The sequence below is a fragment of the Lutzomyia longipalpis genome, chromosome 3, assembly GCF_024334085.1.
Source record: "Lutzomyia longipalpis isolate SR_M1_2022 chromosome 3, ASM2433408v1".
NCBI classification, from domain to species: Eukaryota; Metazoa; Arthropoda; class Insecta; order Diptera; family Psychodidae; genus Lutzomyia; species Lutzomyia longipalpis.
The window spans coordinates 1,657,124-1,671,580 of NC_074709.1; the positions used below are offsets into that span (position 1 = coordinate 1,657,124).

The 14,457-nt window shown below is 31.6% G+C and overlaps 2 protein-coding genes across 2 annotated transcripts in view; both read left to right on the forward strand.

Moving 5' to 3' along the window:
• LOC129794014 (protein N-terminal glutamine amidohydrolase) overlaps nt 1–14,457 on the forward strand; it is a 69,747-nt gene that overhangs the window by 15,597 nt on the left and 39,693 nt on the right. The gene's annotated exons all lie outside the window — the stretch shown is intronic.
• On the forward strand, nt 50–14,081 carry LOC129794012 (mid1-interacting protein 1-like). Its single transcript, XM_055834585.1, has 3 exons — nt 50–664; nt 8,339–8,480; nt 10,545–14,081. The coding sequence occupies exons 1-3, from the start codon at nt 621–623 to the stop codon at nt 11,088–11,090; spliced, it is 732 nt and encodes a 243-aa protein (XP_055690560.1). The 5' UTR covers nt 50–620; the 3' UTR covers nt 11,091–14,081.

Consider the following 14,457-nt stretch of genomic DNA (forward strand, 5'->3'; position numbering starts at 1 on the left):
CACCAGCGGCACCCGAAGTGCGCGGTATAAATGGGATTGGCACACGAGTGGCCGATTCAGTTTTCTCCGAACACTCTGTGGTTAGACTCGCAACTGGGCTTTGTGGCGTGGTTTGGTTTTGTTCAGTGTTGAGTGTTACTTTTTTGAGTTTTTCATTCAAGGAAGCTACATATAGAGCTAAATTGCCTCTTTTTGTGTTCTTTTCTTGTGAAAGATGTGCATAGCCATCGTGAGTTGATTCTTCATGTGACACGGATCTAAAAAAGAAATAATTAAAGCGGGGAAATTACGTAAAAAAAAGCAGCAGAGCACTTTTATCCACCCAAAAAGCATCCCTCCCTCTTACGTGTGCGCCCAATTGAGCAATCACACCGCAGAGAAACACCTCTTCGTAGCTCCTAAAGAGACATTGCCCAAAAAAACCGAGAAACATTTTTCAGTGATTTTTTGGCATCAGTGAATTGTTGAATTTCTTCGGTTTTTTATAACATTAAGAAAACATACAATTCAGTTTGGATAGCTGTGTTGTGCTCGTATATAGAAGAAATATTTTGGACGGAGTTTTCAGCGCGGGACGAGCCTTTTTTTTCACCCATCGTGCACAACGGTAGCAACCCAAAATGAATGGATATACAGATTTGACCACAAACCTCGAGAATAGCCGGTAAATTTTTTTATCAGTGTAGTAAATTTCTCTCATTACATTGCCATCCATTTGTGTCCCCCAACACGAAAAATGCATTGAAAAACGCCCTCGAATTCCGGCTGTCGGTGGTACACTCAGAGAAAAAGGGTGTGTGGTGTTACCCCTAACGACGCATGCACCATTCGCGCACATATGGGGTGATCTCTTAAAGAGTCACACCACCTTCTCTTAAAATTAAGGGTATATGCCCACATATATTTTTTTCTCCTTATAAATTCATTCACAAAAAAATCATAAAAATAAATAATTAAATGCCGAAAGGCATAAAATTGGAAAGGCAATCGATCTACGAAAAGAGATCAAGTTCAGTTGCAATAAAATGCACAAAAATTGATAATTCAGAGTATTGGAAAAAAACTTCTCAGTGAAACTTGTTGTGCTGGAAGTATTGCGGAATTGTGCTCAAAAGTATCTTTTAGTGCGATAGTTCGTGAGGAGTATGACTAAATTAATGTCAATTTGGTGAAAATGTAAAGTGCTGTGCTTAGAATTATTTCCAAAGTTTGTATGTTCCTTAGTAACAAATTAAGTTCGAAACTCTGTTGCTGATTAAATGTTTAAGTTTTGATAAGATTTATATAAGAAACTTTTATTTTTCCCTGAAGATTAAAAAGTTTAATTATTTTTTTTTTGTTAAAATGATTTAAACCATAATTTTTATGAATTGCCAGAATGAAAACTTAAGAAGTTAAGTCTTGAAAAAAGTGTATTTTACTTATTTAGTATAATGATTTAAACTGAATTGACTTAATTAAAATACTAAAAGACTAAAATTTATGTTAAAACCGAACTGTAGCTTCAGGGGCCTAAGATAAGACTTAGCTTACTTAGAACTATTCTTTGCTTTGCTTACCTGATTGAAAGATTTGAAAGTCGTTAAAAAGTTAATTAATAGCTTTAAGATGAAATTTCAAACTAAATCACTAAAGACCGAAAGATAAACTATAATGACTAGAACTTCGCAATATTTCAGAACTAGGAAATAAACTAACTACAACTTAAAGTCATAAGTCTCATTATGATTTTAATCGATACTTAAAACTTTTAGGTATATTTGTTTGCTTACTTTATTAATGGTTTAATATTTATTGTAAAATAAATTTAATCTTAAAATTAAAGAAAAGATTAAAGCTACACCCTTTAAAACTAAAACATTAAGGCTATAGCTTGCCAAGCCAACTACTATTATAAATAACAAAAACTAGTGTTGATTTCTTAGCTGTTGCTTCTTCCTATTTCCTAATGATAAAACCCAATTCTTAGGAATGGAATGCAAGTGAAAATAGGGCCACACTTCCAATAAATCTCTCAACACTCTCTTCATTCTATACGGACAATATGAAGCACCGGGAAAATTCCACAAAAGTCATCCGAGTGTGTGATGTAATGTGGGTTGGGTATTTCTTACTGAACTTGCTTTATAAGTGTCTGAAATTTTGTTAAAGATTTATAAATATTTTTTATTTCGGATATTCCCCCATAAATATTCCTCCGCATTGTATACACCAAATAGCCAATGGGTAGAACAATATCAATAAAAATGTTCGCCGATGAAGATTTCCCATTTGCTCGCGATGCTTTTTATAAATAGAATGTTCGCTAAAATAGACACCACCTTGGTGATAAAGACAACAAAATGTGTGTATACGAATCAGCTGATCGTATTTTATTTTCAACGTCTTTTTTTTTATACTTCACCACTTCTCCATCAAAACCCATTGATCACGAGGGAATTTTTATCATGCGTGAGAGTGAGATAGGAAAGACAAAAAAAAGCTCACATAAGTTGTGCAATGCTAATAAATATTTCCAGAGTATGTGTCAGGTGTAATGTGGAGGCTGTTCTTTGGGTGTATTTGTACATATGTGGTGTGTGTGGCATTTAGTGATCATTTTTAATCAATAGAAAACCTGAAAATCAGCAATTGCACACGCGGAATTTCTCGCCTTTGTCTCCACAAGTAAATCACGCGAGATTATGAGTCAATCTGAGAAAAGTCTCGTATAAAATGATCGGGAAAATTGCGTGATCTGGAACAAGAAAAAAAAATAGCATTTCAAAAGGTTTTCTCTTTATCCTTTGGCTCTGAGTGAATTCAGTTTATTAGTTTCTGTGTGTTAGAGTTTTTTGCATGTATTTTCAACTAAACTATACTATAGTCTACAGTTTGGAATATAAATGTAATTCTTTGAGTTATTTGACGTTTAAAAATTTCAAATGTCAAATTTAATTTAATGTCAAAATGTTTGTGTCAAAAATATAAGAATTCAGAACCTTTTCTTTTCGTTTCCAGACTCTTATCCTACAATAAAATTCGTTTGAAAGCCCAAACTTCATATCTACTCAAACACCTGTCAATATTCCAAAACAAAAATATAGGTCCTATGACTAATATTATGTACATACAATATTTAAAAACAAAGGTCAAAGACTCTCTAGCCCACAGTTTAAAACCTAATCTCTGCTCATAACTTTTTTTGTCATTCAAAATAAAATTTACAGAGTTGAAAAAATCAAAGTTTTGGTCGCTATTTGACCCAAAAATTATACAAAATTGTAAACAATTGTTGAATAATCTTCAACAAACAGCGTCGGCGTCTGTGTGTATGCAAAAAGACAAAGTGGAAAGCCATTGGAGATATATATTACATTTTTTTTTTCTTCTTCCAACGAAATGTAGATTGTGGACAAGCCTCCCAACCAGTGAAAAAATTTACATCATCGCGCACTATCTTTTGACACATTGTGCTGTCACCGAAAATTTTTGTTACATCACTGCGTGCAGTTTTTTTTTCTTTGAGTGTACATAAAAGTATGTACTAGTGGAAAAAATGCGAAAAATAAACAAAGGGGGGGGGTGCATAACGCGCCATGTTTGCGAGATTTTAGCACCAAAGAAGCACGTAGAGAAAGAAAAGTTTTCACTCAATTTTTGCTGAATCTTTCACTTTTTCGCATGTACGTGGGGACGGGTACTTCACCTTCTTATGAGTGTTACATTTTGCAATAAAATGAGTGATTAATGGAGTCACAAAAATTGTCTTGACCTTGGTTTTTCTTTTGCCTTCATTCACCTTTTTTTTTTTTGACGATGTATTTTAGCCATTTTAAAGCTCACATGATAGTGCTTCAAATTTCAAAATTTATATTTATTTGTAAGGTATATGTACTCTCTTTCAATTGTTTGTTTTTCTTATTATATATGAAAAAAATCTCTGTTGAGATTAAGGAAAAAAAAAACTTTTCTGCCGTGCTCCCTCATTACACCGCTGATTGGGAAATGTGTAAGAATTAATTGACGCACATTGAGTGTGGGGAGCTTTACTGAAAAATTGTACGTATGAGTGTATAATTAAATAGACATAAATATTCGAGGTCAAATATTCTGTCTATATTAGCTGTATGGGAGAAATCACTGATTGATGCCTTTGTGCTCTATGCCAAAATGGTCTCTCAAGATGATACAGAGAAGTAGAGAAAAAAAATTGCAAATCGATGAGATTTGCCATTTTTACAAAATACCTTTTGGAGACATTTAATATTTAATTCAATGGAATTCGCAGAAGGGGAAAATTAATTAAAATTATTGTAATTAAATTCATTAGAACCCTCCTTATAGTTTTCTTTCAATTAAAAGACGTACAGAAGGTGTTTAATTATGTATTGCGACAAGTCAATTCAATATGGTGTAACTTGGTGTGGAAAAAATTTGCATTGATTCACATTATTTCTTGTGTCACGACTCCGAGGGGGCTTTTTTGTATTTAAAACACGAACAATGCGGGAAGTTTATTGAGAATCCAAGACGGTAAATTTTGTAATTGCCGTGTTCTGGCATATATTTTTCGGTTCTCTTTTTTTTTTGCCGTGTGTGCGCAATTGCTACGTCATCTCACGCGACATAAGATACCCTATACCTGCCTCTTTATTTTCTCTGCAAGACAATCCTTCATCAACTTGTTGCTTCTTTTACCCATCGACACATTATTATGTTTCGCTCTCCTCCACTTCTTGGTAAAAAGGAACTTTTTCTTTTATTTATTTTTTTTGGAATGCATCAAGAGAAGTAATTTAAAGTCTCTCTTAATGCTAAATAACTGCAAAGTTTTTACTGGAATCTCCCATGAAGTGAAAGTTTAAAGTCTTGTGCATGACATTTAAGGAAAAATGATTATTTCTTCTTTCTCTTGCTTTCTGCATTCGTATGCCAATACAATTTGTACCCATACCATATGTCTGGAAGGTAGGAAAGAATTCAAGTGACATGCCCCGCAATGCAGTCAAGTAGAACCCTCAGGCTTGATTTTTTTTTAAAGTATTTAGTTTTTTTTTATTTTATTTATTTATGAATAACAGTGGAAACATTTTCACTGCACCTTGTCATCCAGGTCAATTGATTGATTTATTGTAATGTATTCGAGAATTTTTCCATAATCCCACTTTGCATAGTGTTTTCTTCACCTTTCTCGGTATTACCACACACTTAAGGTTAAAATGTAAAGTGCATTTGTAACCTATTGTGGCCCCAAAAAAGGAATAAAGTAGAATTTCATTATAGAGAGAAAAAAAAATAAAAGGAAATGTTCCAAATTCGGGTAACATTACGTAGGTACTTAGGTGATTGCTGACGCGATTGCAAAGTGCGTGTGTAGAGTATTAGTTAAACAACTTTAAAATGCGTTGAAATGTTTAAATGATTTCCGTTCTCAATGGGAGCGTTTAAAATAGAACTTTTTTTTGTTAATCGTGTTTTTAAAAGTCGCGAAATAAATAATAATCACAATATTAGAAATTTTGCAAAGAGAAAAGAAAAAAAATATTTTGCATGAATATTGAAAAATTAAATAAAAATTTTAAGCATTAAAGGAGTTTATTCACTGAGCGATTTTTCTTCTCAAAATTCATCTGAAAAATATTTTAAAAAAGAAATTCAAATACAAACAATTTTACTTTTGAAATAGGAAAACCGAAAATCGCTTAAATGAATTTTTCTAAGAAATGCATCAACTAAACACTCTCAATTTACCTCAGTGATTCCTTAATGATCTTTTACTGGTTTTGACAATAAAACTGCTCAAATATTCAATGATATTTAAAAGATTATCCTTAATATTAGTTTTTTTTTAGTTCTCTAGTTCTCTTTTTCCGATTTTTATCATATTAGACTTAACCCGGCTTAACAAATCGGTTCTATATCAGTTTTAGAAAATTTACAAAATGGAGCAAAAAACTAAGGCATTTCACATATTCTGTTCAACTCAACCTTGCACCTAGACTCCCTACCATGAATTATCAGTAACCAATGAAAACGTCTTGCCCGAATTTATCAACCAATCAGAGCTAAAATTCTTGGCTCTAACCCACTAAGTCTTCTTTTTCTTTTATAATTCATTTTTAAATTTTATTTTAATGTATGTTTTATCTAAAGGCGGGGCTTACCTGTCAATTCCTTCAAGTACAATTCAATTTGTAGGTAGTACTTCAAAGAAAACATTTTTCCATTGGAAATATCCAGAAAATTTCGCAATAACAAACACCTTCAAATGCTTTGATGAATGGATTTTTCCAGAGCAATGCTCGAGTGAGAAAAAAACCAGTAATATCGATTGCATCTTAATTGCATAAAATGATGTTTATTGAGATTTCTCACAGTGTGTCATAGAAGAGTATGAGGAACAAGAAGTTGTCGCTGTAAATTCATTTACCTGATTTTTCATTGCGTCTGCTGATTCTTAATGCGTTTATACTCCGTGGTGTATTTTTTCCACAATATACATACGTAATGCAATTATTACCAGATCGTGCGTCAAAGGTGAATAATTTATCGATCTCAATGGGAGTAAAGGAACAATTTTTTCTTATTGTACGCGCAAAAATAAGTTAAAAATGAATAAAATGTCAAGATATTGCGCGAGATGAAGTGCTAAATTTTGGGAGGAATATATCACATACTTCCTGGTCAAGTGTTAATTTGTTAATACGAACCTGTTGGTTGTAGATGGGAGGGAATAAATTTGTTTGTAAATTAGGAAGAAGAAAAAAAAGTCAGGTAATTTATTATTATACAATTGTTTCGTATGCACTAATTTGTATTATTCAAATGATGAGAAAATTGCTTCATTTGCACCAAAGCGAATTATCGAAAGACTTTGGAGTATTGCAGAAAGACAAATGGAAATAAGAGAACCCAGTTATATACGAACATGGTGCAGAGTTCCCTTTTTGAATATTTAATGAATGACATGGCACATAAAAATGAAGAGAAATTGAGAGGAGACACCACACAATACACCCACTAAAAGTTCAATGCCAAATACCTTTGTAATCATTTATTGATTTAAACATATTTAATTCATTGGATGAGTTTTGGGGGGAATTTTTTTTGAGTTCACCAGCACGTGTATTGTACGAATCTTTCGATGTTTCGATGAAAATTTGAGTCATATTTTTCATGCCTTGCGCCGTAGCATGAAAACCAACGTCACACGGTGGCCTGATTTTGACTCACACATCATACAGAACCCACAGTGTGTCTTATGGCTGTTCTGACTAATTCGAATGATACTTGAAAATGTTATCATCAATCGGTACTAATTGGCCTAATGCTTCGCAAGAGACACCGAAGAGGTTCGCATGATTCTCTGGAATTCACTGACTTTCATTCAAAGGAATGATCTCAAGTACTCCAAATGGTAAAAGATTACGTGGCTAATGCATTTTATCTGGCAGGTGTTGGATTTTTCCTGAAATAATCGATTTTTATCACTAGAATAGCTATATATTTTGCAAGAAATTTAGTATGTTACATAACAGTGATGAGCATTAAATTTAAAATCTCTTAAAACTTCTCAAAAGCTTCTTTTTTTTAATATCAAATCCACGCATTATTCATTTAAAAAGCTCATAGAATTATTATCTATATAATAAAGAAAGGCCTGTTTGTTGGTAATCGTCGTTCCGACTTTTCTATACAAATCCACACCGTTTGACCAATCGCGATGAAATTTGGTACAGAGGCTCCTTATAACAGGCGGTTTCAGATGGCCGTATTCATTTTCCCCCCAAAGCCCCCCTTCAGGTAGCCCCCATAGAGATTTCATGTAGTTTTTGCAAATTTTTGAATTTGGCGCCTAAAGTATTGTATGAAATTGATTTCTTCTCTTTTCGAAATTTTTCTCCGGGATTTATAAGTGGCCTCAATCAAACCATCACAATTTTTTTTCTTTTAAATTTTGCGCGAAGCGCAACAAATCCCCGCGAAGCGGGGCGAGGTAAATTGGAGCGAAGCGACAATTTACCTCGTATAAAATAATCTTACGAAAATGCCAGCCTGGAAAAAAATTTGTAATAGAAAATTATAATTTTGTATTTTTGCAATGTGAATGTATCGGAAATCCCTCTATGTTGCCTCCAAAATAAAATATCTCAAACCTTTTTTTGTTGCCTCAAGCATTTGAGTAATGCGAAAAATATGCTCTCCCCTCCCAAATTCATTCATAAAACTCTTTCATTTATTTTCAATGGACAGCTGGATGGACATTTGGAGGGCATTTTGCGGAATTCTTTTACAGGTCAATGTGTCGAAATTTTTTGCACATTTTCAAATGTTTTTTTCTTCTTTCTTTTTGCAGAAACTGTCTAAGACGGATTGCTCGTCACGATGATCAGGAATTCTCCAATCAGAGTATAATCAATGTGATGGAGAAATTTGTAAAGACAGTAAATGCCATGGATGAAACAATCCTCGTTCCTTCCCGCCTTATGGATCGTCAGGTGAGAGACTTTCTTTTTTATTTATTTCCTTTGTACTGTGCATGCTTTTATTGAGTGATACCCTACATAACTCGGCGTGTTAATATTACTCATCGATTGCCTGTATTGAATTTCTCCTTTTGTGTCTTTAAAAGAATCCATTAACCAAGTACCTTAAGATAGAGAAATTAAAATTTAATGAGGAAAAATATTACGATTAGTTTCTTGATAAAATTTCTTTTATTAAATTTCTCTATCAGAAAAGAGGAAAAAAAATGACAGTTTGTGAATTTTTAGAAGAAGAACAAAGGTTTATGAATTTTTAAATACCGTGGAAAATATTTAATAAAATAATTTACATCCGTAAAATATGCGAATACTTTCAAAAGATAGAATTTTAACGTTTTTTCTTCGTTCCGTTAGGAGTTTGTAAGAGACAATTTTACCTAAGTACATATCTCTGTGTACTGTACCTACCTGTAAAGTCCATGAATTTAACCATAAACTTTTGGGAATGATCTTCATAAAAAAAAATTAACCAGAATAAAATATTCTTTGCGTTTAATTTCCTCAAAAAGAAATAAATTCTTTTATTGAGTCGTTATAATTCTTTATTAGCCTCCAAAAGTTCAATGATTTTTGTGTGGAAATAATGGTCATTGGTCGATGGAAAGAGATTGAGACAAGTTGGAAAAATAATTATATAACAATTGACTGTCTTTCTTTATATATAGGATGGTCAAGATAACATGGACCGCTTTTATAGGTTTAGCCCATAAGAACGGTCCATCTTATCTTGACCACCCTATATAATTGTGGTATTAATTTCTTGAATGATTTGATAAAGTTATTTCTGCTTTTTTCTTAAAAATTATGTAACGCTCTTCTTATCAATGAGATACTAATTTGATGATTTAAAAAGATTTTAAAAAGATAAAGAAAAATTTGATAAATAATTCTTTTTTAATGATTTTTTTGGAGGATTTTTTGAGAGTTTTGCTAGAAAATTAATGTATCATTTTACTGAAAAATGTAAATTATTTCGAAGCATAGACTTTGTCAGGCATTCCGTAGACTGGGAAACAAACAAGACTTGTAGGTAAATTGTGGTCAAGACCAACTTTCCATGTAAAATGCCCTTGGATTATTTTATTTTCGATATCTCTTGCACGCTAAAGACAACAGATAAGTGAATGTGGAGTAATCAAGGGGCAACTTGAAGTCTCAAAAAAATTAATGATTTTTGTTTAGAAACAGTCAATTTTTAAATTCAAAGATAGCATTTAAGTCTTGCAATCTAATCAAAGTGGAACACTTTGAATAATACTCTTTGTCTAGACGAGGGTTCGGATTATTAATTTATCGTCTATTATTGTGCGGGATTGTTGTGATAAAGGAACTAATAAACTTTGTGAAAAATTGCTGAAGATTTTATGATTAAAAATACATTAATTTTTCGACTTATTTTTGTGTTTAAAATATTGATATTGGGCTTTATTCAGCGACCGAGAAACCCTTGAAATTCGCTTGAAATCTTGAAATTTCAGTACAAAATTTAAAGATTTCAAGGGTTTCTTGGTCGCTGAATTAGGCCCATTTTTAAGAATTTCTTTTGCTACTTTTTAACGTTTTTCTGTCTATGAAGGTAACGTTCTAGCCTTATATTTTGAATTAATAAAAAGTAGAGCTAACAAGAGAACGTTACAAAATTGTTAACAGATTAATCAATTAATAAAATATTTAATTTAAATAACAAATAAAAACAATCGTTTGAAGCAATTAATTCAATTTCCCTTCCGTTACGTTCTCTTGGAAAAGAAATAAATAATAGCTTATTCTATTTTTAAATTAACGATTAGTTTTAATATAATTGCACAGACGTTTGTAATTTCCTCTTTTCGTGAAAATTGATTGAAAACTAATAGCGGTCTGTTGTAAAATAAAAAAAAAAAACAGATTGGGCAATATGTGGTTTCCCTTCTACCAATAAATTGCTTTAAAAGCTATGTTGTTGGTTGAGTTTCTTGACAAGAAGGTTGATGATTGACGGTTTTTGGTATTTTTTTCTGTTTGTGTGCATTTCAGGTGGGAGATGCCACTGATACAGTTCCAGTTTCGCCAAAAGCCTTCCACCATGGCCACATAAAAAGCAAGAAGCGCGACACGGTGCGGGAGTACCTGAATTCAGCGGACCTCCTCAAGTTGTACAATATGCTGAATTTAGTGAAGAATGACCTGCTGTGGGCACGAAATGACACCACTGAGGAAACGGGGAAACAGGAGAAGAGTACAGGCGAGTTGAGTACAAATCTTGTCAAAGATGATGCGAGCAAAGGTGGTGATGTTGCCAAGGAGGAAACGGAAAAGGTAAAGGGTCACGTAAGGCGACCCAGTACCATCTCCATGTCCTCCTCAAATTCCGTGAGCACCCTCAGTGATTCCGAGAGTGAGATCTCCAATGAAAATGATTCGGGGATTGAGTCGGAAAGTCGGCGTGATCTCGATAAGAGTCAAGAATTGGCAAAACAATTCCGGACACACCTCCTTGGGCTCTACCGCAGTCTTGAGCAAATGACAGAAGCGGCAAATTATCTCACAGCACGGTATCAAAGTGATGTGGGTCCAGTATAATTTATTATGCAAAAAAAAAAAGAATTTTTCTTTTACAAAAAAAAGCAAAAAAAAAGCGTGGAACAGTGAAGGCAGCCAATGAGGGACGGGAGAGAATAAAAAAAAGATTGTTGTGTACACCAACCCCAAGCCCACCACCCAAATTTATAGTCTTTAAAAAAATCGTCACTGTGAATGAAACTCGCATGTCTTATATTTTTGTAGAGCAAAAAAAAAGCAAAATAAATTGATAAAACCAATAGCGCCCCCCCCCAAAAAAAGAAAGAAAAAATGAGGAGAAAGCAAAGTTAAGGCACTTTCTCAGTGAGTCTTCCTCGAGAAGACTTCTTTGGATACTTTTTCACACTGTTAATTACCTCTTGATTTTTTTTTCGTTCAAATTATTAATAAATTTATTATGCAATTCAGTCTCATACTTTTCTTTTCCTCATAGTCAATGGTCGGGATTGTAGGACACAAAGAGAGAGAATTTATGCTGAATGAGAAGAATTTTGCATGCAAATTTTCTAGAGTATGTAAATGCTTGATGGAAAGAGAAATTAAAATAAAATTCTTGGAAATATATTTGAATTTTACTTTTAGAGAAATTTAGGCTGAATTCTGAAATCAAGATTTTAGGAACTTTGAAATATTTATTGAAATCATTTTTAAGGGAGTTTCAATTAGAAAAAATTATTGCTAGACTTCAGAATTCAGACCTTCTTTGGAGAAAATTCAAATAAAAAAAAATTTACATTTTTTCAATTATTTCCTTTTGAAAATTTAATAAATTCCTTAAAAATCATCCTGAAAAATTCATTTTGATAAATTTTTAATGAATTTTCTTGTTAAAGCTGTCGATTCTGTCAAAAATCTTTAAAAGATTTCTATTTTATTCTTTTCTTACAACTTAAAAATTACAAGATTTTGACAGTTTATGTTTTTTGATCATTTTTATTGCTGTTCCATATAGAAAATAGAAGATTAATTGTTTCAGAAACAATCAGAAAGCTCATTGAATAACCCTGAAAAATAAATTTTACTTTAAAAGCACGATTGAAGAAAGAAATAAACTGTCAAAATCTTTTAGAATTTTTCATAGAATACCAAAAATCTTATGACTGAGGAATAGTGAGGAAAGAAAAGAAAATATTTTTAACTGAATCAAACACAAAATTCCAAGAATTCTTTAAAAATTATCCCGAAAATTCTGAAATCATTCTTTATACTTTTTTTATTTCTTGAAATTCCATTCAAAATACAACAAAAATATGCAATCAAGAAATAAAAAATCTTGAAATCTTTATTCCAGAATTCAGACTAAATTTTGTAGAAGAAAAAAATTTCTTTTACGTCCAATTTAAATTCTTTTAGTTCTCATCTTTCTGACCCAAGACCAACCATTCATAATTTCTCGACCATTGACTGTAAACAAAAAAAAACACATGATTGGTGTATTTAATGAAAAAAAAATGTTCGAATTGGCCAAGTCACAGAAATATTTTGTTATTTCTTTTTTTTTAGCAGAAGATATTAAATATATTGCTCATTTATGTTCAATATATTACCTATATACATATAATATGGGAGAAATGTGGCTGAGAGAGTGAAAGAGAGCGTGAAAGTGTTTTATGTGAGAAAAGTTTTTTTTTGCATGTGAAAATCTAATTGCAAGAAAAATCCGATCGAATTGATATTTATTTTGATGTTGTATAAAAAAAAAGTGAATGCAGGGAAAAATGCTCAGTTTTGTAAAACACAAAATATCTTCTCGTCTCATTTTCGCAACCCACATATTTAACACAGAAAAAAAAATTTCTTGGCCAATCTTCCTCCAAAAAGCGATAGAAATTTATAGATAGCAAGTAATGAAGAAGAAGAAGAAAAAAATGTAGTTGCGTGTGAATGTTTGGTGTGACTGAGAAAAGTTCAATATGTAATATGAGAATGCATATATTGGCTTTAAAAATTAAATGAGATAAAAAAGTGAGAAAGAAAAAAATCTTAATATTGAAGAAAAATTGGAAAAAGTTGCCTTGAAAATTAATGTGTTTTAGGTGTTTTTATTTAATGATTTATAATACAGTGGAATTTAAAATAAGTGGTATAAAAATTTAATTGAGAAGGTAATTTGAAGATTTTTCTCAATTGGTAATGATTATTTTAATTAGTGAAGGCAATTTGAGATGACCAAGAAGCAAGTTAAAATTTAATGTCAAGTTTATTTTGTTTTATTAAAATAAGCAAGATGTTATTTAAGATGGTACATTTTTACTTTGGCAATAATATTTTATTTGCTTGTTGCTTTAGTGGAAACTTGAGAGAAAAAAAAAGAAAGTGAAATTAAAATTCCAATGACAGCACTTACGTGACATTTGAAATATTTTGACATATGCTCTATAACTGTCACACAGGAACATGTGTCAAATGTACGTCACGTCATTGCTTATTGTTGGTGCTTTAAAAAATATTCATTCCGTACCCTAAGAAATCTCATTGTGTTGAGTTTATTCCTAAAAAAAAAAGGAAAATTATGGAAGAAAAGCGGAAATTGTGTGTAATTTAGTCATTTATTTGATTAAATTCTAAAAAAAAGTGCAATTTTTTTTACAATGAAGGAAATTGTTGGCAGATAGAGCTGCATACGCCAAGAATAGTGTCTAGCCTAGCCAAATAAAATTTATAAAAAATAATGGAAATGAGAGCGTTTTTTTTCGAGAGGTTTATAGAGAGGAATTCAAAATGAAAAATGAATATTGGAAAAGATATTAAAGTGAATGGAAGAGAGTGAAAACTACTTTTATGTTTCTGTAAAATGTTTGCATTTCTTACCTTTCTTCGAAGAACCTCTTTTTAATTTTTAAATGTTAATATCTTATACATTTTGTATAAAATTAAGCGGGTAATGATGAATAGTGAGATGATAAATTAATTATTTGATGAATAAAAAATGAAAAAAAAAATATTTGTAAATAATAAATTGAAAAATAAAATTTGTTAAAATACTTGTAATTTTTTGTCTTTTTTTTATTTCACATTTGGGGCACTTTTTTTCTCGTCTGAACATCTTGATGGAATTGTGGGATTTTTTTCTTCTTCAGGTGTTTAAGTGGTTTTGGAGCAAGAACTTCATCGTTTGTTGGAATTTTATTATCTTCTTCATTTGATATTCACTCAAAATGAAATGCCAAAGAAACACCGCAAAGAATTCAACTAAATGCGATTTTTTGCATTAAAATGTTTTTTTTTATCTAACGTGATCTTTAACGATTTAATAAACCTGATAAACTGTCTTGAATTTTTGCTACTAAGAATTTTTATCTAAATTATATTTTACATCTTTGTTTTAACCCAATCGCGTCTGAGTGAAATACATGCTGACACAAAC

What these genes read in the sequence shown, in the direction of transcription:
- LOC129794012 (XM_055834585.1), top strand. Translation starts at nt 621, where the DNA reads ATGAATGGATATACAGATTTGACCACAAACCTCGAGAATAGCCG. An exon ending in ACAAACCTCGAGAATAGCCG is followed by an intron (nt 665 to 8,338) that starts GTAAATTTTTTT and finishes TTCTTTTTGCAG; the next exon opens with AAACTGTCTAAGACGGATTG. An exon ending in CCCGCCTTATGGATCGTCAG is followed by an intron (nt 8,481 to 10,544) that starts GTGAGAGACTTT and finishes TGTGCATTTCAG; the next exon opens with GTGGGAGATGCCACTGATAC.